This window comes from Aspergillus pseudotamarii, assembly GCF_009193445.1.
Source record: "Aspergillus pseudotamarii strain CBS 117625 unplaced genomic scaffold BDV38scaffold_8, whole genome shotgun sequence".
Classification (NCBI taxonomy): Eukaryota; Fungi; Ascomycota; class Eurotiomycetes; order Eurotiales; family Aspergillaceae; genus Aspergillus; species Aspergillus pseudotamarii.
The window spans coordinates 706355-724748 of NW_022475022.1; the positions used below are offsets into that span (position 1 = coordinate 706355).

The following is an 18394-nucleotide window of genomic DNA, read 5'->3' on the forward strand; positions in this document are numbered from 1 at the left end:
TTTTTTTTTTTTTTTTCGCCTTCTGTATCTTCTCCTGATCGCGTAAGTTGCAATCGCAATTAACGGACGGGCAAATACTAATACCGGCTGACGTCGGTGGTTATCAGCGCAGTTTACTCCGTAATTGATAACAAAGAGACTGCGCGATTAGCATCAGCAAAATAGTATGAGTATTTGGCAAACCCACGACTTACTCGGAATCAGACGATGCAGATAATGTACACAGTGGTAATGAATACAAGGAAGGAAAATCATAGGAGGAACACAGAGAAGAAAAAGAAAAACGCTTTGATTAATCTGGGTCGAGTTAGGAACAAACCAGAGACCAAGCTGAACTGTGGAATGGATCCATCGATTTACTGGATCGAACTACCTTTTAGTTCGGATGATAGTTCGTTACAGCCTTGAACCAAAAAAAATCCAAAAAGAGAATTACTAAATTACTTACCGGATTCCAAGACAACGCCGTTATTACATGACGAATTCACCGACAATGAAGTCTATTAATCTCCGGTTCCAGTTGTGTATCGCCGATACTATATTGTCAGGATCAAGGTGGATGAGAAAGTAGGAACTGAGGAAAGAATCATGGTGAAGATCGATTGGATATCAGAGTCCAAATACGAAGGAGAGCTGGCAAGATAATGGAAATACTAAACCTACCTGGAAAAAGCAGTGGCTGATCCATTCAGGAGCGATGCAGATATGTTGATCCTTATTAGATCTGGCGTCATACTTTGGTATTTATCGTTTCGTGCTAATCTTGGAGCAGCAAATGAAAATTCTCAGACACGTACGGAGTAAAAGAAAATTTAATTGATTGACCAAGTTTGAATTTTCCTTACAGTCAATTACTCAGTACGGAGTACTGTGTTACTATTTAATGATATATAGAAATCACAAAGAATATCCATGCTACGGAGTATATGGATGAGAATTAGATTTAAAAAAACTCATGAACCGCTGTCATGTGATACAAATTTTATTTATTTTTATTTTTCACCATTTTTCCTCATCAATTAGATCGTATGGTGGCGTGAGGTCGCCAAGGAAAGGTCCCGGAAGTGGATCTGTAGATCCGAGATTTCAGTGTAATTCTTCATTTACTTCTAACCTTTTAGCAAAAAACTGCTACAGCTACTCCGATGTGGTGTAATGGCTAACATCGCTGTCTCTCACACAGCAGCTCGGGGTTCGATTCCCCGCATCGGAATTATTTTTTTCATTCATTCCCTCATATCCATATCTTCAGACTGCCTTCCTTCCCACCCCACCCACCCACTCGCTTCCCTACTGGCACTTCCGTGTCCTCTCATCACGATCGGTGGGATATCAATAGCCATCATTACAAAAGCACAAAACAAATATCAGGCTATATAACCACCATTCGTATTTCCATAATCTATTTGAACTAACTACTAGCATGGGCCTGACAGAGCCCCTTGCCAGCACGCACACCTGCGCCATCATTATCGAGTAATATGTATGCAATCTGGCTGCCTACCTCGCCCGACACATATGAACGAACAGTCAATCAAGTAACAACAAGTTCTATGCCAATGTATGTATATAAAGCAAGAAGAGAACGTCCGGTCCGGTCATACACAAACATCATGATAAGAGCAAACGTAGAAAGGCAAGGGAAACAGACTGAACAAGAATGCAACATCGCTTTTCACTAAAAAGCCTCCTGCGCCGACAGATTCGCATCACTACTCTCATTCCTTCTTTCGCACCAAAATGGTCATATAAAAAAGGTAAATAAAGAAACAGGGGTAAAATTGTCAGTGAATGGGGCAGCCGTCTGGCACCTTCAAGACGTGGCCTGGGGATTCCCCGTAGAGTCGGTGATCTCCACTGAACGTGTCTCTAGCTCTTTTGGTATCGAATATCCTTGACTCTCTTGTAGCGCGAATTCTGATCCAGCGGGTGCGGTGGCATCAGCTTTAGAGACCGAGTCATCAGTATGTGCATGATCAACTGGAAGCACGGATCGTGAGGCAGACCCCTCAGCCTGCGGAATTGATGACGCATTTTCTACGTGCTCTGCAGATTCGTCCCTTTTGTCTTCATCGCCGATAACGGCAGCTAGACTCCGGAAATTGAACAGCGGTTCTGTAGACGAGCCATTGCCCTCTGTGGTCCCAGCGTGATCGCCAGACATCGACTCAACAAGAGAGGAGAACGACGAAGAAGCACTCGAGACATGTCGCAAATGTGACGGTTTCGATAGCTCCCTGGATGAAGATTGAGGGATGGAAGATTGCATAGACTGATGTTGATCTGTCAAATTCGCAGGCGGATATACGGCATTCATACTACCGGACGCAGTACCTGAACATGTAGGCGTAGCATCAACAGGGGCATCCGGGGATACACGATCCACTTCTTTACCCTTGCCAACAGGCGTGCTTTCCTCGCCGATAACAGAGGAAGTGCTGCTCGCAACCCTTCCTAGCCCTGTAGGTACGTCCAAAGCGGATCCACTTGCATTGGTACTGTAAAGACCAGTCTTACGGGCAGACTTTTCCGCCTTCTTGGCCTCCTTTTCTCTCTTTTTTGCTTCTTTTTTCGCTTCCTTCTCCTCCCTCTTACGACGCTCCTCCTCGCTGGCTAAACTCAGCCTAATCGCCTCCATCATCATCATATCTTCCAAATCGTCAATACGGTTTCGCCGGGAACTATTGCGTGGCGGCGCTATATTCCCTGACCCTTCCTCAGTAGAGTCCGTGTCGTTTGTAGCACCGCGTCGGTCCGTTAGGAATGCAAGAGCCTGCAGCGCCGGGGAGCCTGTGCGGCTAGAAGAACTGTGGGGATCCGAGCCGCCAGCTCTCCGCATGACGCCTCTCCGCCCAATATTGAAAGTTCGAGAGTCACTTCCATTGCCGTTCGAGTTCATCAGATATGCTGCAGTGTGGAGAGCGGTTGCCGCTGCAGACCTCCGCGCTGCGTGCGCACGAGCGTTGGCCAGTTTTTGAGCCCAATCCGGACGGACCTTATCAGTTGTGATTACCGTAGGGTCGTTTGCAGACAATGATGCAGCGCGCCTCCGGCCCGTAACAGCTGTAACATTTCCAGAAGAAAGTGAAGATGTAGACGAGACAGGAGATGTGAAGTTTGGGCGGGCACTAGGGTCTGACGCATATGTGAGCCCTCTGCGGAAGGGTGGCGGTGCGTATGTCACTCCAAATTCGGGCTGGACACAAAAGGGGCAGGCTGCAGGTTCCGAGACAAGTTGACAGTCCTGGTTGTCGGCAGCATCACCCTCGGCAGCTGCGGCGGGGGCATTTGGATCAGAATCTCCATGCTCAGGAGGATGTGGGTCGGGACGTTTGATTTGTACAAAGCATTCGGAGCAGATAGGTTGATCGCAACATCTCGTTCGGTTTAGGTAAGGAGGGTAATAGAGGAAGCAGATGGGGCATTCAGCCGCGTCTTTATAAAGATAGGCCTCGATGGGTTGCCCATTGACAAATGGGTCGCGAGGGAGCTGCATCTCCCGGGGCGTTGGGTCAGCTTGGGTACCATGTTTAGATGTCGTGAGAGAGGCAAGTGTCTTCGCCCGGGTGCGGAACAATGGCGAACTCGAAGCTCCTGAGGCTAGGGGTGATGTGGGGGAGGGTAAGGAGTGGGCTGGGGCGGATGATTGGGATGCATCAGAGCCATAAGATTGTGACCTCGAAGTGATTGGAACCGTCAGATGTTGAATTCCTTTCGTATCAGTTGACTCCTTTGCCCCTTCTGTGACTTTTGGTGGGTTCTTATACCCTAGCTCTGATGGAATCTCGTCGGGCGGTGGAATGGGCAGGCCTCGCGCGACAGCCATTAGCTGATGCTCCGTCCAAGAATCAGAGAAGTCGTTAAGACCCCTCCAGAAAGGCGCAAGTCGTCGTTCGATCTACGCTGAATTAGCCTTGATCGCATCAAACAGTTGCCGCAAATTTCATATTACCATTAGCTGCCTCACCACAGCCTTGTTGAAATCTTCTGTTCCCGTATAGACACCCTGCGTAACTAGGTAACCTCCATCGACGTGTTCTTCCCTCATACTACGCTCCCGTTCCTTAACCCGAGCCACCCGTTCCCTCTCCAAACGGCGGGCCTCTCGCTCTTGCTTCGTTTCTCGGCGATGCTCGAGGGTCGCGACATCCCGTTCCGAGCTTCCGCCGATTCCGAGTATGGAGAGATCTGGTCTACTGCCTCGCGTTGATCTGGAGCCTTCTGAATGATGTCTGTCGCCATACGGTGATCTTCCATGTCCACCGCCATGGCTTCGGCGATTTGGAGTAAAAGGTGGCCGGGCCTCTTTTGTCTGCGAATTACCCATCTCTGCCGAGAATGGGAATTGGTATGAGGGAAGTCAAAATGGGGAAGTTTGACAGTTGATAATTTGAGAATCTGGGGAGGCTGCGGAATGCCGGATAAGAAAGCGGAGACGACGCGAAGTGTCCGAAAGATAGTAAGAGAACAGATTAGAGATTTGAAGGAACCCCGGGTGAGACACCCAAGTGGAAACAAAAAGGGTCAAAGTGGAGCGGTAGGCTGTGAGACCCTCAGTTATTGGAGCGGGGAGAAAAACAGAAAGGTGATAATAAAGTCGCTGTGGCCATGTGAGCGACAAAGAAGCTAGCTGGCTGCTGGAAGCGGCGATGAGATCAGAATGCGGGCCAAGTTAACCGCGGGTGGATGGGGCCGAATCAGGGGTGAAATATGACGGGGAGAAATGAAGAGAGCACTTTGGAATGGGAAGACAGTGATAAATAAGTAACAATAGTAGATACTGGTATTGGAAATTGTACATGAACCGGGAGACAAGGTACCTTAAGATAATAAGAAATAGAAGGTAGTCGAGAAAATTGATGATGGATGGACAGGACTTAATCGTGATTTTTGAGTTCAATAGTACGTGGTACACACCATTGCATTGGTACAGAATGCTGTAATTGTAATATGATACATCTCCTCCAAAGAATGAGAGGTCCTGATGCGACGCCACGCCTTTGTATTACATCAATTCGTCGGATGCTTAATGGTGGTAAGAGAGGGGCGAACCCCTTGGCTCTGGGGGTTCTAGACTGAAAGGGATCCTTCCACTCCTGTACAGAACGAAGTCGTTTTTTATGATAAGTGGAACATTATATATTTTCTTATGTATCTCTTTAGTAGTTAGTTAGTTACTTGAGTCTAGGATATTACTAATCGACTCCTCGTAACTATCGAATGGAATATGGAATTAGTACAGTACGTACTGTACTGTCCTCCATCTCCAAAACTCTAGACTTGGCATCGAGTATCATAGCACTATGTGGCTAAGACCGTTGACTGCTGCGCCACAGGTCGGTCCCTTTTAGGTTTGGGATTAGCGGGTGGAAAATCCATCATCTACTACAGAATTATCTATCACCGCCACGGCTGTAGTTGGTGATCCTTTACACATACCTCTCTCACTAGTTATTTGAGGTCAGTCTGTTATCCCATTCTAATAAAGGATGCGAACAGACCCTTAACTATCCGTTGTGACCTAGAGCAATCGGCCACACAGCTTCCGGTGGTTGCAGTTGTCGCCATCCAAAATTTTTTTTTCCCTCTTTTGTTTCTTTCCTTATAGGCACCTTACGGTCCTCCTTCTCCCCCATTACCTACTAATTAGGCTATCGCCATATGATCCATCATCAATCTTAACAAATGACGACCGATCCTTTAACAATTAAACGTCTTTACATCACTCCTTTCACCGCAGAACTTCTTCCCTCCGTATTACCTCCATCTGTTCAGCCCTTGGCCAGAGAAATCTCCTTCCACAGCATCCCGACATTTCCGGAGAATAACTACGGCTACGTAACGCTACCAGCAATGGAGGCAGATAAGATCAAGAAGAAGCTCAACGGTTCAATCCTCAAAGGCCGAAAGTTCAAGGTGGATGTAGCTCGGCCGCAGAAAAGACAGCGGGGCGAAGGCGAAGACGAAATCGATAAGGCAGCTTCTAACATAGTATTGCCGTCAGGCAAGAAATCGAAGAAACGAAAGGATGTCGGTAACGTTTTAGAGGGACATGAGCTTCAAACAGATCGCCAAGTAAAGAGAGGCTGGACAGAGTCGACGAGCTCCTTAAAAGAGAGGCGCAAGGAGGAGAAGAGAAACAAGAAGAAGGATGATAGAACAGGAAAGTCACAGGCGAAATCCAAGTATACTGAGAAGGCAGAATGTTTGTTCCGAACAAAAATCCCTCTTAATAGAGCCTCGTCTGCTGAGGTGGAGCAGGACAAGCAGTCAAAGAAGAAAAAGAAGAAATCTTCACAGGAGTCTGTTGTACATGAGTTTTCCAAGACTGTTACACACCCGAGTTTCCTACGGACAGATAGTGACGGGGCATCGCCTACGTTTACTTTCGAAGAAGGCAAGGGCTGGATAGACGGTTCAGGAAATATAAAAGAACAGGCCAGCGATCGAATCAGAAGTGATCAATACACACCAGGGAAAATAGGAGGGGCAAAGGAGAAACCGAAATCTAAGTCTTCGCCCAAGGCTAAAGCAAGCTCTCAAAGTCTTGATGATGCGAATTCTGCTGGAAGAGATCTTGATCTGAAAGAATCGGACGAATCAGAGGATTGGACCTCGTCTAGTGGGGCAACGTCATCCGACGATAGTGTCACTGATTCAGAAAGCGAGGCAAGCGTAGCCTCCGGTTCGTCAGACACATCTGACATCTCCAGTGACCAGGATGAACAGGGGGCGCAGTCGATGCCCCAGGGTGTTGAAAAGGTTTCCGGCCCTGAGGTAAAGGTGGACCAGGGCGTTGCTCAAGCGGAGAAAAATGATGAGCCACACCCTCAAGAAGTCCATCCATTAGAAGCTCTTTTCAAGAGATCCGCAACCGACACTACCGATGTCAAGCCTGATCCAGATGCCAGTGCGCAGTTTAGTTTCTTTGGGCAGGGAGACATGGAATCCGAGGAAGAATCGCAGGATGTTGCAGAGCCACAAACCCCGTTTACGAAGAAAGACCTACAAAGCCGTGGACTGAGGAGTGCTGCTCCCACACCTGACACAGCGTTGGCTGGGCGAATCAAAAAGTGGAATACTCTAGAGCAACATGACTCCATGAATGTGGATGATGAGCAATACACCAACACACCTATTCCAAAACTGAGCTCAGGACTCAAGTATGAGTCTGAGTTCGCAAAATGGTTCTGGGAGAACCGTGGAGATAACAACCGAGCTTGGAAGAAGAGACGGCGTGATGCTGCAAAAGAACAGAGACAAATGGAGAATAGGAGGACAGGCATGAAAGGGAAATCATAAGGCTCCTGTCCTTGTATATATTTTCTATAGAATTATGTGAATATATCATAGCTGTGTCAATTGAGATTCTTGCCGGCAATATAGATTTTCAATAGTCAATGCGCATAAATCCAGAAGTAGAACTGATATATACATCACGTGATGACAAGAATCCGGGGTGCGGGTTAAGCTTTATATGCGTAACCGCAACTGATAACACATTCGTTTCGTGAGTAGGAAGGAAAAGGTTCCTTCTACCACTTACCATTTTCTCATCATGTCTCGTTACCGGGACATTGTATCTCATACTATTCTTCTTTTAGTAGCTTTTTTGTCACTGACGACTTTCACGTTGGCATCTTGTGAGTGACCATTTGCGATTGATCCTAATTATAACTTGAAGTATTGACCAAAATTCCATCATTCAAGCTCCTGCCTCATTTTGCAAATGCACTTGCTTCTCTAACAGCACCATCATTCCGCTCGATCCTGCGAAACCAGAGACTACCTCTCTAGCCAGCGTTTTCCATCTCCTCAGCCGTAGTGACTTCACCGATCATCACGATAACACAAATGAAAGACGAGCCAGCAAATATCGCTCCCTTAGCTGCAACGATTGCAATCGAAAGTTTTGTCTTGATTATGACTTGCCCACGTGTAAAGATGCGAAAGAGGAGGATGTTTTTACTACATGTTTCCGTACGATATAACCCTCCCTGTCTTGCGGCTTACTTGTGCTGACCAACCATTCGGGTATCCAGAGAGGGACTCTAGGAAAGACGAAGCCATAGTGTTCATTTTTATAATTGCTACAAGCGGACTGCTAGCATGGGCTGTCTTCAAACCATGGCTACAAAAATATATCGAGGCATGTCAAATACCCTCGTTCTAGTCATCACCCACGTCTCCAGCTTGCATTAATGCTAATACCTCGATAGGCAGCAAGGGAACGGCGGTCATACATCCCTGTATCTGAGAATACAGACCGATAATGCTGTCCTGCTACCAAACCTCTTCCAGATACCCATAATGAGTAGCTACCTTCTACGGAGCACTTCAAGACTCACTGTATATTTCTATATTCATAGTTACGAAATTTACGCTTGCAGATATGCCTTACAACGCCGCTTTAAAGACTCAAAATAGCTATGGTAGTGGCTTCTATGCGACATCTACAAATTAGCAGGTCTTATCAGCAGAAGTCATGACATTCTTCGGTAACGTAAACCATGGCTTGGAACCCAGGCATGCTCAGATATCTGCTTTAAATGATAAATAAGCCGATGGACTAGTTCAGAGCAAGTTCCTATGCTACTACCTATGTACATTATTGACACAGCGTCAGCTAAGTCATATTAATATATCTAATTTTACGCAGCAGCTGCATGTCAAAAGTGCATGAAACATTGCTAACGTACGAGTCTTAACCGCGCCGATGGCAAGGGTTCCTTGAAGGAAAAAGTATAGGAAGACGCCGGCTCGAATGGAGTAGATATCCGATGAATCTGGGCTACTTTCTATTGATACGATGTAAACTGCCAACTCCGAGATATTCACCATCATCCACACGAGAATTACTTTGCGATGGACCCAACACAGAATGATTCCTACGAGGTAAGGTTCCAGTCTAGTAGCCTTATTTGGATCCAATCTCCACTGGTCAAGAACAGGTTGCGGACTTGGTACCCACAATCTATGTAGGCAATTAATACCTTCCAAGGATACGTACTGTAGTATTAAAGGCTAAAAGCGCATGACGTAAGGTTTCAGAACTCCCTAAGGAATTAGAAAGTAGCCTAGGTGAATGCTCTAGACACTCTTCGCTCGTACAGCTGGACCGTTGATGAGCAAAGATACCAGTTACACAGCGGGTCTCGGACACCACGGCACAGGATTCGGAAAAATTTGCCATACTATACTCGCTGTACCGCAGGCAGGGCCCAAGGAGGTAGAGAGAAAAATGTTACCTAAACAGGGCCAGTGTCCGCCACCCAGTCTTTCATGTTACATACGGAGTACACCGTAATCAGTACCAATATATGGTACGCATCTACTTAGAAGTGCAGCAATATCCTTTACCTACCTAATAGTTGCAGACACTTGATGAACTCTTCCATCTGGGTATCATGTCCCAATTCGTCTACTTCGCTTAACTGTATCCGGTACGTAGTTGTATGTGCTTTCCCTGTCAACGGTGAACTGAAAATTAAGAAGAATAAGTCCGACTCAGCGCAAACTTTAATCTCCATAGTTCAAATCTTTGAGCAGGATCCATGATCATGTGCAGCTCGCTATTCCATATTCAGGGCTAGTGTACTGTCATTGGGCTGGATCGCCAATCAAGATAACTCCTAGGCCGGTAATTCCATGAATTGCTTCCGCTGTTTTACACGACAGTACCCTGGAACCTTTTGCAAGCCTGACCTTTTCCTCTCCTTTTTATAGGTGCTCTACCATTTCTCTTCCCTACCTCCCGTCTCTTCCTCACACTGTGCACACTCTCTGACTGCGATACGCCATCCTTCCACCACCTTATCATAATCACTTTTTCTCTCTATATTCCTATCCCCCCGGGTCTCGGGCGCTTGCCAAGTCGGGATTGAAATACAGAAAAAAGAGAAGAAGAAAAGCACTGTATCACTATCTACGCAGAGTTCACAGGAGGTTCGAAAAAGGATAGTCTCGGTAGGAGACCTGTCATTTTGTGGAGGGCTAGCCGTAAGAGTCTTGGACGTTTCCAAAGATAATGGTATTGACACAACAGAGAAGACAACCTGCCTCGGACGACCAGTTCCCAACCACTCAGCTATTCCTTCTAGGTATGTCGAACGATTCAAATTCCTTATCTCTCTATTTCATGTGTTACCTTTGACGTTTTCCTCTTACTTGCAAGTACTGATACTTGTTTGACTATAGCAATATGTCGTGTTGCGGAGCCTATTGCCTTGACTTCCATCTTCCCATACTCATGGGTGATGGTCAAGGACTTCAATGTGGCTAATGGATCTGATGCTTCCTTCTTTGCTGGTATACTTGTCTCGGCCTTTTCACTGGCCGAAGCGCTCACCGGTATGTTTTGGGGAAGCCTCTCAGATCGTGTCGGTCGCAAACCTGTCCTACTGTCCGGTTGCCTCGGAACCATGGCATCCCTCCTTATTGTCGGCTTCGCGTCGAATTTTTGGGTAGCTCTCTTTGGTCGGGCCCTCGGAGGCGTCTTGAACGGAAATATCGGTGTCATCCAGACAATGGTCGGCGAATTAGTCAAAAGACCTGAGCATGAACGTATGGTTTCTCCTACCTCATTGTTTCTGTGGCTGGAACCTTGGCTGATGGTAAACTGTGTAGCTCGAGCTTATGCTGTGATGCCATTTGTTTGGTCAATTGGCACAATTATTGGGCCAGGTATGTGTTAAAGGGCACTAGTCGACCAAAAAACACATAGCAGAAGATGTTAACCATGTATACCATGGCAGCTATTGGAGGGCTACTTGCAAAGCCTGCTGAAGGCTTCCCTTCTTTGTTTAATCGTGATGGCCTCTTTGGCAGCTTCCCTTATCTCCTACCAAACCTTGTTTGTTCTGTCTTACTCTTTCTCAGCATTATCTTCAGTTGGCTCTTCCTGCAAGAGACTCATCCCGATATGCAGCCTTGGAATGTTATCGAAAATCTCGACAACAGATCCGCAGAACGCCCTCTTCTAGCGACTTCTGGGGCGACTGCCAATGCAGGAGCGGATCTACGAGCCGAATCATACGGCACTTTCAATCAGGTTCACCTATATGACGAAGAGGATTGGTTGGTGCGGGCAGATGGTTCAAGGCCCGAGAAAATCTCACAAAGACGAACCATCTTCACGAAACGAGTCATGATGCTCATCGTTGCTTTGGCGATCTTCACTTATCACTCGATGACTTATGACCATTTACTGCCTATTTTCCTCCAGGACAAGAATTCTCGGGACGCCCATACTGTTGGAAACTCGATATTGAACTTCCCCGGCGGTGTTGGTCTTTCAACCAGAACTGTCGGCCTAATTATGTCTACCGACGGCGTCATCGCACTATTCATTCAAAGTGTCATTTTCCCTGCACTAGCACATTATTTGGGGGTGTGGAGACTTTTCGTGATTGTGACCATTCTTCATCCGGTGGCGTATTTCATGGTTCCATTCCTTATTTTTCTCCCTCACAGTCTGTTGTTCTTCGGCATCTACGGATGCTTAGTCGTTCGCAATATCCTTGCAATCATTGACTACCCCGTTTTGTTGATCCTTATTAAGCAAGCTAGCCCTTCCGACTCGGTCTTGGGAAAGATCAATGGCCTTGCTGCTTCCGCCGGAGCTGCTTCTCGCACTATCGCCCCACCCATCGCCGGTTATTTATACAGCACCGGTGCGGAACTTAATTGTACTGCGCTTGCATGGTGGGGAAGCACTCTAGCCGCAATCGTCGGTGCCATGCAGCTGTGGTTCATGGAGCGAAAGAAACACTCGTCGGCTACAATCCAGCCAGCCGCCCCCTGCCACTATTTGCCAAATGAGACCCACCCTCGGAGAGACGCCGTCCATATTATAGTAACAGGCACTGGTTAGGCATGCTGGATGCCTAATGATGCAGGTGATGAATAGACGGTGCTGCAGACAACGACTGGATCATCATATGGCTGAGGAGTGTTACTCACCGAGAACGCCTCAACTAATTGACTGGCTCTATGCAATGGGCAGTGACAAGATACATATACCTTTTCCCCTTTTTTTTTTTTTTTTTTTTTATTGTCTTTCCCTTATTTTTGTGATCACAGTTGAAGGCCAAAAAGGTCTGGACGTTGGATTTTTGCATGGTGTCTTGGTGTTCTATGTATAGCGTATGAATCTGAATAATAAATATCATTTTCCCATAACGTCCGTTCGTCTATAAGCCGGTATGGTTCGAGAGCTAATCCATAAAGACTAGTAGCATCCTTCGACCTAGATTATGCTCCCTTTCGAAAGCATAACACCACAACAACATATAAGCTGATGGTAGCATTTTGGAGGTTAGGCAATTGCCGACCTAAATCCGATTCACGCGAGTGTCTGATCTAATATATAGCATGAATGAAAGTCCTTGTAAGTAATAAGAGATGTGTTGCTGTGAGCGTCACAAAAGGAAAACTAATCCCTAACTAGCTCCTGTTTACATTTATCGTTAGCTTTATATAGATGGGGCTCCCTCTGAGCACGATTTGTAGCCATTGCCAAATCAGAAACTGCTCGAGGCTTCTTAAAGTGCGTATACACTTCTTCCGTTTGACTCACAGGATAGATAGCATAGACAAGTATATAAAATGGACCTCCTTCGAAAATACCAAAGTCTTCGTCGTGGAGGTCGAACTTGCTGGAAATCTGCGCAGGCCTAGGAGACTTAATAGTACCAGTAGGCTGCCACTTGCGCTAGACTTGTAACAGCTCCTCCACTGAAGTACTAAGAAATGGCGTTGGGGTCGCGTGAGCCCATCACAGAATCACATACATCGCCTACTCACTGGTTGGATGACAGGTATGTATATACATACATTAACATGTCAATAAATCCCCGGAGGGCTTGACGATGATCCGGCGCTTGCCCCAGTTTCAACCAGGCAACTCCAAGATTAACCTACAGCTGGTCCAGTGGATCGAGAAAATAGTCAGGTAGTTGATTAAAGTAGGCTGGCTAGCAGCCATTCTACCTGATAAGGGCGCCATCACAGTACGGAGTAGCGCAGGTGGAGAGGTAGAATACAGTAAGCAGGTTAGACTAATAGATTAAGATATAGCGCAGATCGACACTGTTCTGCCTCAGTCAGTTGTCACGAACATACACTGTTGCGGAATCCTCCTACAAGTTGCAGGGAGACTACCGGTGTTAGAGTGGTGGGGAGGCCCACGAAAGAGATAGCCTCATTGTAGATATTGCCAGATCAAGATAAAATCTCATTTTCATAGGTGCTAGCCTAAGGCGGTGAGGATTTTGTAAAATTTCACCGCCCTATAGAAAATCATACTATACCTATATAGGAATAGCTTTGTTTACAAACATCCTGGCAACAGGCGAAAATAATAAACTCCGGGTTGGACTTGCTCTCGTTCTCAATGTTGTGTCATATGGGCCTCTCACGCTTTGCACATATACTGCTCTCGCATATCGCGCTGTAACCTGCTCTGGCTCTCAGAACAGTTACTCTACCTGTTATTACACTTCTTTGATCCATTACCCCTTTGTCATGCCCACACCTCTCTCTCCCTTAACATCCTCGCGCCAGAATTCACAGCCAGTTTCCCCAGGAATTGGCAGTCTGGTTGCGCAGGAGGATGTCGTTGATAATATGGTCGTGCCGAAAGATAGGCTAGAAAATGGCTTTTTGAGCCCGAGAAAAATGGTTGACAATCTGAGCGCAGATACTGAAAGGCGTCAGAGCTATACTGCTACGCAAGAACCGAACGAGCAGGACATAGATTATGATAACACCGATCCCATACTACTACCTAGCTCACCATTTCAGTATGACGCTAGGGATGATACAGTCGACTTGCAAATGCTCCGGAGCAAAAAATTGTCGGCGACCCCCAGGAAACGGTCCTACGAACATGTACCTGAGGATGATGCGTTGGACGATAGATACAGGAAAGGCACTGCCCGAAGAGATATGCACAATATCAGTGTCTATACCGATGAAGACGTCAGCATCAATAATGACCAAGGCAGCAGAGAAAGTGCTGGACAAGAGACTGGAAACAGTCTAATGGAAGAAAATCACAACGAAGGAATGAGCACAGTGATCCACGAGAACAATAACAATGATGCTTCCAATGGAAAGGAGGGTACGAGCTTGCTTGAAGGAGATGATGATATGATTGACGACACAAACGATTCCATGGATGAAACTTGTCTCAGCACGTTTTCCGCTGTGACCAATGTGGACATGACATCCTTCGCACATCTGCGGGGCGACTCTCCGTTCAAAGCCGGACAACCTCCTAAGCTACACGGTGATCTGGACAGAAAAGGTGAACCAGGGACTCCTACCACTGCTAGAGAATCCCCCAGAATAAGCGGCTTGGTTGATTTCGGCTCACCCACACCTAGAAAAAGAGATGCAAGGGTTAGCATAAATACAAGCGAGACTCCCAACTTGCTTGACTTGTCAGACCAGCCCAGCTTCTTCCCGCGCAAACGCTACAGCATGCAAAATGAGCGATACTCACCGTCACGGCGTTCGCCATTAAGGACTATCCGGGAACCAAGCAGGTCTCCCGCTAAAGTGTCATTACTCGACTTTGATCTCCCTGCTGCTCCAACCCCTCGATCCATCCCTTCAGTGACACCACGGGAACTAGAGTCCCTGAAGTCCGGTTTTCTTTCGGAGATCTCTTCTCTCAAAGCTACACTCAGTGGCAAAGAGGCGGAAGTCGCTAGTCTTAAACAGGCGGTTGCAGATGCCGAACGGCGTGTTGGAGAGACATCCGAGGAGGTTCGAAATGAAGTTGCCCGGAGGGAGACGCTAGAAATTGAACAAGCTGAGTGGCAGAGAAGAGGCCAGGAGATGGAAGATGTCTTACAATCTGTCAAGACTGAAATGATGGAAGGCGAACGAGAGAGAGAGCAATTGATGAGACGAGCCGAGGAAATGGAGAAGAGCAAGGAGCAGTTAGAAAGTAGGGTGGTTGAACTAGAGACACAATTAAGCTCGGCTCGCAAACCAGCGTCGAACGATAAGGATGTCTCTGGAAGTGCACAATACGGTAAGACTGCTGAGGAAACGGCGAAGGAAGTTCAAGATGCTGTTGAGAAAGTTGCTCGTGAGCTTCACACGCTGTATAAGAGCAAGCATGAGACCAAGGTAGCTGCCTTGAAGAAAAGCTATGAGGCACGTTGGGATAAACGACTGCGAGAAGCTGAGAACAAATTAAAAGCCGCTTATGAAGACAATGAACGACTCAAGGTTGAGCGGGACGCAGCTCTTTCGGAAGTCTCTCAGCCTGATCTCAGCATGATTGAGCGGGAAAAGGACGAGCATGAAGCAGAGAAACGTGTCCTAGAGGCTCAAATCAAGGGCTTACAGCAGGAGTTGAGTGCACTCAAAGATGACAGTGAACGATTGCACCATGAGCTGAAAATCGAACGGGCTGAAAAAGGCGAACTTGTCGCCGCGGTGGATGAGTGGTTAGCAATCCAGCAGAATCAGCCATCAACACAGGATGACCCCCAAGACCCAAGACCACAGGCGGATAATTCGCCCGAGCTAACGCCAGTTGAGGTTGCGCCGGAGGACTTCAGACAGAGCATCAGCCGCAGTAGTTCAAGCAGCATACGCCCTCCGAGCACGGGGTCTAGCAACGGCGAAAAGAAGATACCGAGGATTCCAGCACCGGGAAGCCGACAGGCCCGCGGGAATAGTGGAGGAAAGTCTGGCATTGCTGTCTTTACCCCAGGTCGCAGTGGTATCATGGGTTCGATAGAGCGAATGGGTCGCGGTGGTGTGTGAGAATTGGGAGTTGTTGGTAGAAGTCTATCTACCTCCGTCTTGTTGTTTTTCCTTTCTGTTCTGTATATTTTCTGCCATGGTTCTTCTCTGGACTTTACTTTGATGACGATCATGTCTTTATTCCCCACGGGCGGTGCACTGTTTCAACTGGTTCTCTATTTGCTGATTATGTGCTTATTGTTCTTTTCGATACAGTTGCGATGGGTTTAATAGCCCAATGGTGAATGAAATCAATTCTTGATACGTTACTTAGCCACGAGCAACAATAGGGCATGTTGATTTTTATGACCCTCAGTAAGTCGTCGCTCTTATTTGTTCAGGCTATGCAGGTATTACTACATGGAGATGGCCATCTCTTTAAGCTGAGTTATTTTTGTATACAGTATAACACGCCAGGCTGGAACAAGCGCGAATTAGCGTTATTGGTCAAACAGCCAAACATGTCGGTACTTAGGTTAGATGCCCTTCCCGCTCCGAAATGTATAAATATTTAAGTAAACAACCATTTTAGAACCAACGCCATCCATGCCCCTATGTATAAATAGCGATCAAATATCAAAAACACATAGCCAACCTCTAACCAGCCCAACAGCCTCGAGGTCCGTAGTTGGACCGGCACCCCTCCCAGATGAGGGAAATACATATTTACTACCAAGTTGGGGCATTTGATTGACTACGTATCCTATTCGCCTAAATGTAGTATGGGACTAAATCTCCCCTCTCCTTGCTTGGGCATTAATGAAACAAGACCCCCTCTTCTACCGCATACCCCGCGATCTCAACCAAAGTCATAATGTCTGTGGATGACTTCATACGTAACAACTCATCCTTATAGGTTACTGCGCAAGGAAGATCGGGTTACCGCGAACGTGGGGTGACAGCTATGTCGGACCGCCTTGCCCAGCCTCGGGAAGATGTCCGACTTGCTAGTGGGCTACAAAATGTTGGAATGAGGGATTAAAAGGAGCAGCGCAGGGACGTGCGCTAAGAATTAAGTTTGATTGTCGACTTGCTTGCTCTCACTCAGTTAGAACATATTGGTGTCTTGAGCAATGTTCAATGATCTCTCATCTGTCTCGCTCGGTTCGTTGTTTATCGCTTTCTTAGAAATTTGGGGAGGAGCGTGAAGCGGCGAAAGAAGTACCTGAGTGGACATGGCAGCAATTGGAATGAGGGAATTTGATGATTGGATTTAGCGGTCGTAGTTCAAGTTATTGTTGCCTATGGTCCAGACGTTATTCCTTACGTACATATTATCTTCGAGTCTTGGCGCTGTCTGGGGAATCATCGTGATCTTGGTTCTTAGTTTCCCCCAGCTTGCCCCAGGTCAAAGAAATTTTTAGTCACTTTACGGGGCCGCGCCTGGGGAGCCTGGGGTAGCTGGAGAGTTTTAGACCAGTGCCACCTTTTTAGAACCTAGCGACTTCGGCGCGGGAAGCGAAATTTCTTGGTATTCCTTGGAGAAGGGGATAGAACCTGGATGAGCAGCGCAATATCATTAAAGTGATAATAGTAATACTACGACACTCGGAGAGGCTCCATTATTCCGGTCATTAGAGAGACTATTCCCGAACAGTCGGGAGCCCGCGTTTCCACGTTCGCCTGGGACAATCGGGCCACAGTCATTGGTGCTTCTCGTGCAAGAGATGGATAAGCCCACCTAGTCCCACTTTGGTATCCGCTGGGGTAGTATCGATTGGTCTTGGTGCCACTGCAAAAAAGAAAAAAAAAAAAAAAGAAAAAACCCTCGTTAAAGACCCCCCCGCGAATACTGTGGACTTAGGTATCACCTCCGAATTATGGAGTCTAGCTCGTGACACTCGGAAATTTTTATTGTAATCATTTTTGTTCTCGTTTCAGTCGCAAAAATAAGAATGCTGACCTTACACCCGCCATTGATAATGATTCATGCCCAAAAACAAGTGGTATGGTATCGGCAAACAACAATTCGTTCTTGGCTCACTGACTGACGGCATTTGATGCGTCCCCCAGCACTAGGTAGTACTTGATGTAGGTGTGTACTCCGCACATACAGCATAACGCGTAGCATAGGCCACTTGATCAGCTTCCCAAATTATGTGATGACGACACCGTGCGCCCCCTTCTCTTGCTCTTGACATCCAGACCATCAAAGATTCCTCCGAGTATCGCTGATAATGACTAATCCTACTTTCACCCTGAACTTAAAACCATTGGCACTAGTTCCTGTGCATGTCACCTGCTCAGTTTCTGAACCGCTGGCGTCGAAGGTTCCTGGTATGTGATTGGGTCTCCGAATCTACGCTTCTTCTGTTGTTGAATACCAACGGAAAGGGGCCAAGTTTTCCCTCCGAGTACCTGGGATTATTCCGCTCGTCGGCACAACGCTTGACGTCGGCCACGCACCATTTACTAGAACAATCAAGTCTCACGTGGAGCTGGGGAGGCTTGTTTTTAGCCTTAGAGGATTAAACGAAGTCGGATTTCATTCGATGTTCCAGAGTCACTATTATCCACATCCCTGGAGTTATTTGGGGAAAAAGGAATATTCGAATAAATAGATAAAAATGTGAGAAGCACTGAAAAATACACAAATAAATTCTTCTGAGACAAGACATTCTTTGAAAAG

General features: G+C 46.8%; 6 protein-coding genes and 1 non-coding gene across 7 annotated transcripts in view; 5 read left to right on the forward strand and 2 right to left on the reverse strand.

Moving 5' to 3' along the window:
• Positions 1-4, reverse strand: part of BDV38DRAFT_237985 (uncharacterized protein) — a 1130-nt gene extending 1126 nt beyond the window's left edge. Inside the window, exon 1 of the mRNA XM_032053644.1 lies at positions 1-4. This exon is cut by the window's left edge and continues 1126 nt beyond it. The gene's annotated coding sequence lies outside the window, so the exon portion shown is untranslated.
• Positions 5-1141: 1137 nt separating this feature from the next.
• Positions 1142-1213, forward strand: BDV38DRAFT_t53. Its single transcript has one exon. It is a non-coding gene; the product is annotated as a tRNA-Glu (tRNA).
• Positions 1214-1365: 152 nt separating this feature from the next.
• sip5 (Sip5p) lies at positions 1366-5052 on the reverse strand. Its single transcript, XM_032053645.1, has 2 exons — positions 3953-5052; positions 1366-3898 (listed from the first exon to the last, which is right to left on the reverse strand). Exons 1-2 carry the CDS (start codon positions 4325-4327, stop codon positions 1814-1816), a joined length of 2460 nt encoding a protein of 819 aa, XP_031917525.1. The 5' UTR covers positions 4328-5052; the 3' UTR covers positions 1366-1813.
• A 263-nt stretch (positions 5053-5315) lies between these two features.
• Positions 5316-7387, forward strand: BDV38DRAFT_237992 (uncharacterized protein). Its single transcript, XM_032053646.1, has one exon. It carries the CDS (start codon positions 5686-5688, stop codon positions 7300-7302), a length of 1617 nt encoding a protein of 538 aa, XP_031917526.1. The 5' UTR covers positions 5316-5685; the 3' UTR covers positions 7303-7387.
• Positions 7388-7528: 141 nt separating this feature from the next.
• Positions 7529-8686, forward strand: BDV38DRAFT_237994 (uncharacterized protein). Its single transcript, XM_032053647.1, has 4 exons — positions 7529-7643; positions 7711-7980; positions 8043-8149; positions 8220-8686. The coding sequence occupies exons 1-4, from the start codon at positions 7559-7561 to the stop codon at positions 8271-8273; spliced, it is 516 nt and encodes a 171-aa protein (XP_031917527.1). The 5' UTR covers positions 7529-7558; the 3' UTR covers positions 8274-8686.
• Positions 8687-10027: 1341 nt separating this feature from the next.
• On the forward strand, positions 10028-11872 carry BDV38DRAFT_279364 (MFS transporter; the record flags this gene model as incomplete). Its single annotated transcript, XM_032059004.1, has 4 exons — positions 10028-10100; positions 10198-10563; positions 10627-10683; positions 10755-11872. The coding sequence occupies 4 exons, from the start codon at positions 10028-10030 to the stop codon at positions 11870-11872; spliced, it is 1614 nt and encodes a 537-aa protein (XP_031917528.1).
• A 1523-nt stretch (positions 11873-13395) lies between these two features.
• BDV38DRAFT_238003 (uncharacterized protein) lies at positions 13396-16041 on the forward strand. The gene has a single exon (XM_032053648.1). The coding sequence runs from the start codon at positions 13525-13527 to the stop codon at positions 15784-15786; it is 2262 nt and encodes a 753-aa protein (XP_031917529.1). The 5' UTR covers positions 13396-13524; the 3' UTR covers positions 15787-16041.
• Positions 16042-18394: the final 2353 nt, after the last annotated feature.

What these genes read in the sequence shown, in the direction of transcription:
- BDV38DRAFT_237994 (XM_032053647.1), top strand. Translation starts at nt 7,559, where the DNA reads ATGTCTCGTTACCGGGACATTGTATCTCATACTATTCTTCTTTTAGTA. An exon ending in GACTTTCACGTTGGCATCTT is followed by an intron (nt 7,644 to 7,710) that starts GTGAGTGACCAT and finishes CCATCATTCAAG; the next exon opens with CTCCTGCCTCATTTTGCAAA. An exon ending in TGTTTTTACTACATGTTTCC is followed by an intron (nt 7,981 to 8,042) that starts GTACGATATAAC and finishes TCGGGTATCCAG; the next exon opens with AGAGGGACTCTAGGAAAGAC.
- BDV38DRAFT_237992 (XM_032053646.1), top strand. Translation starts at nt 5,686, where the DNA reads ATGACGACCGATCCTTTAACAATTAAACGTCTTTACATCACTCCTTTC.
- BDV38DRAFT_238003 (XM_032053648.1), top strand. Translation starts at nt 13,525, where the DNA reads ATGCCCACACCTCTCTCTCCCTTAACATCCTCGCGCCAGAATTCACAG.
- sip5 (XM_032053645.1), bottom strand. Translation starts at nt 4,327, where the DNA reads ATGGGTAATTCGCAGACAAAAGAGGCCCGGCCACCTTTTACTCCAAAT. An exon ending in CTGTGGTGAGGCAGCTAATG is followed by an intron (nt 3,899 to 3,952) that starts GTAATATGAAAT and finishes AATTCAGCGTAG; the next exon opens with ATCGAACGACGACTTGCGCC.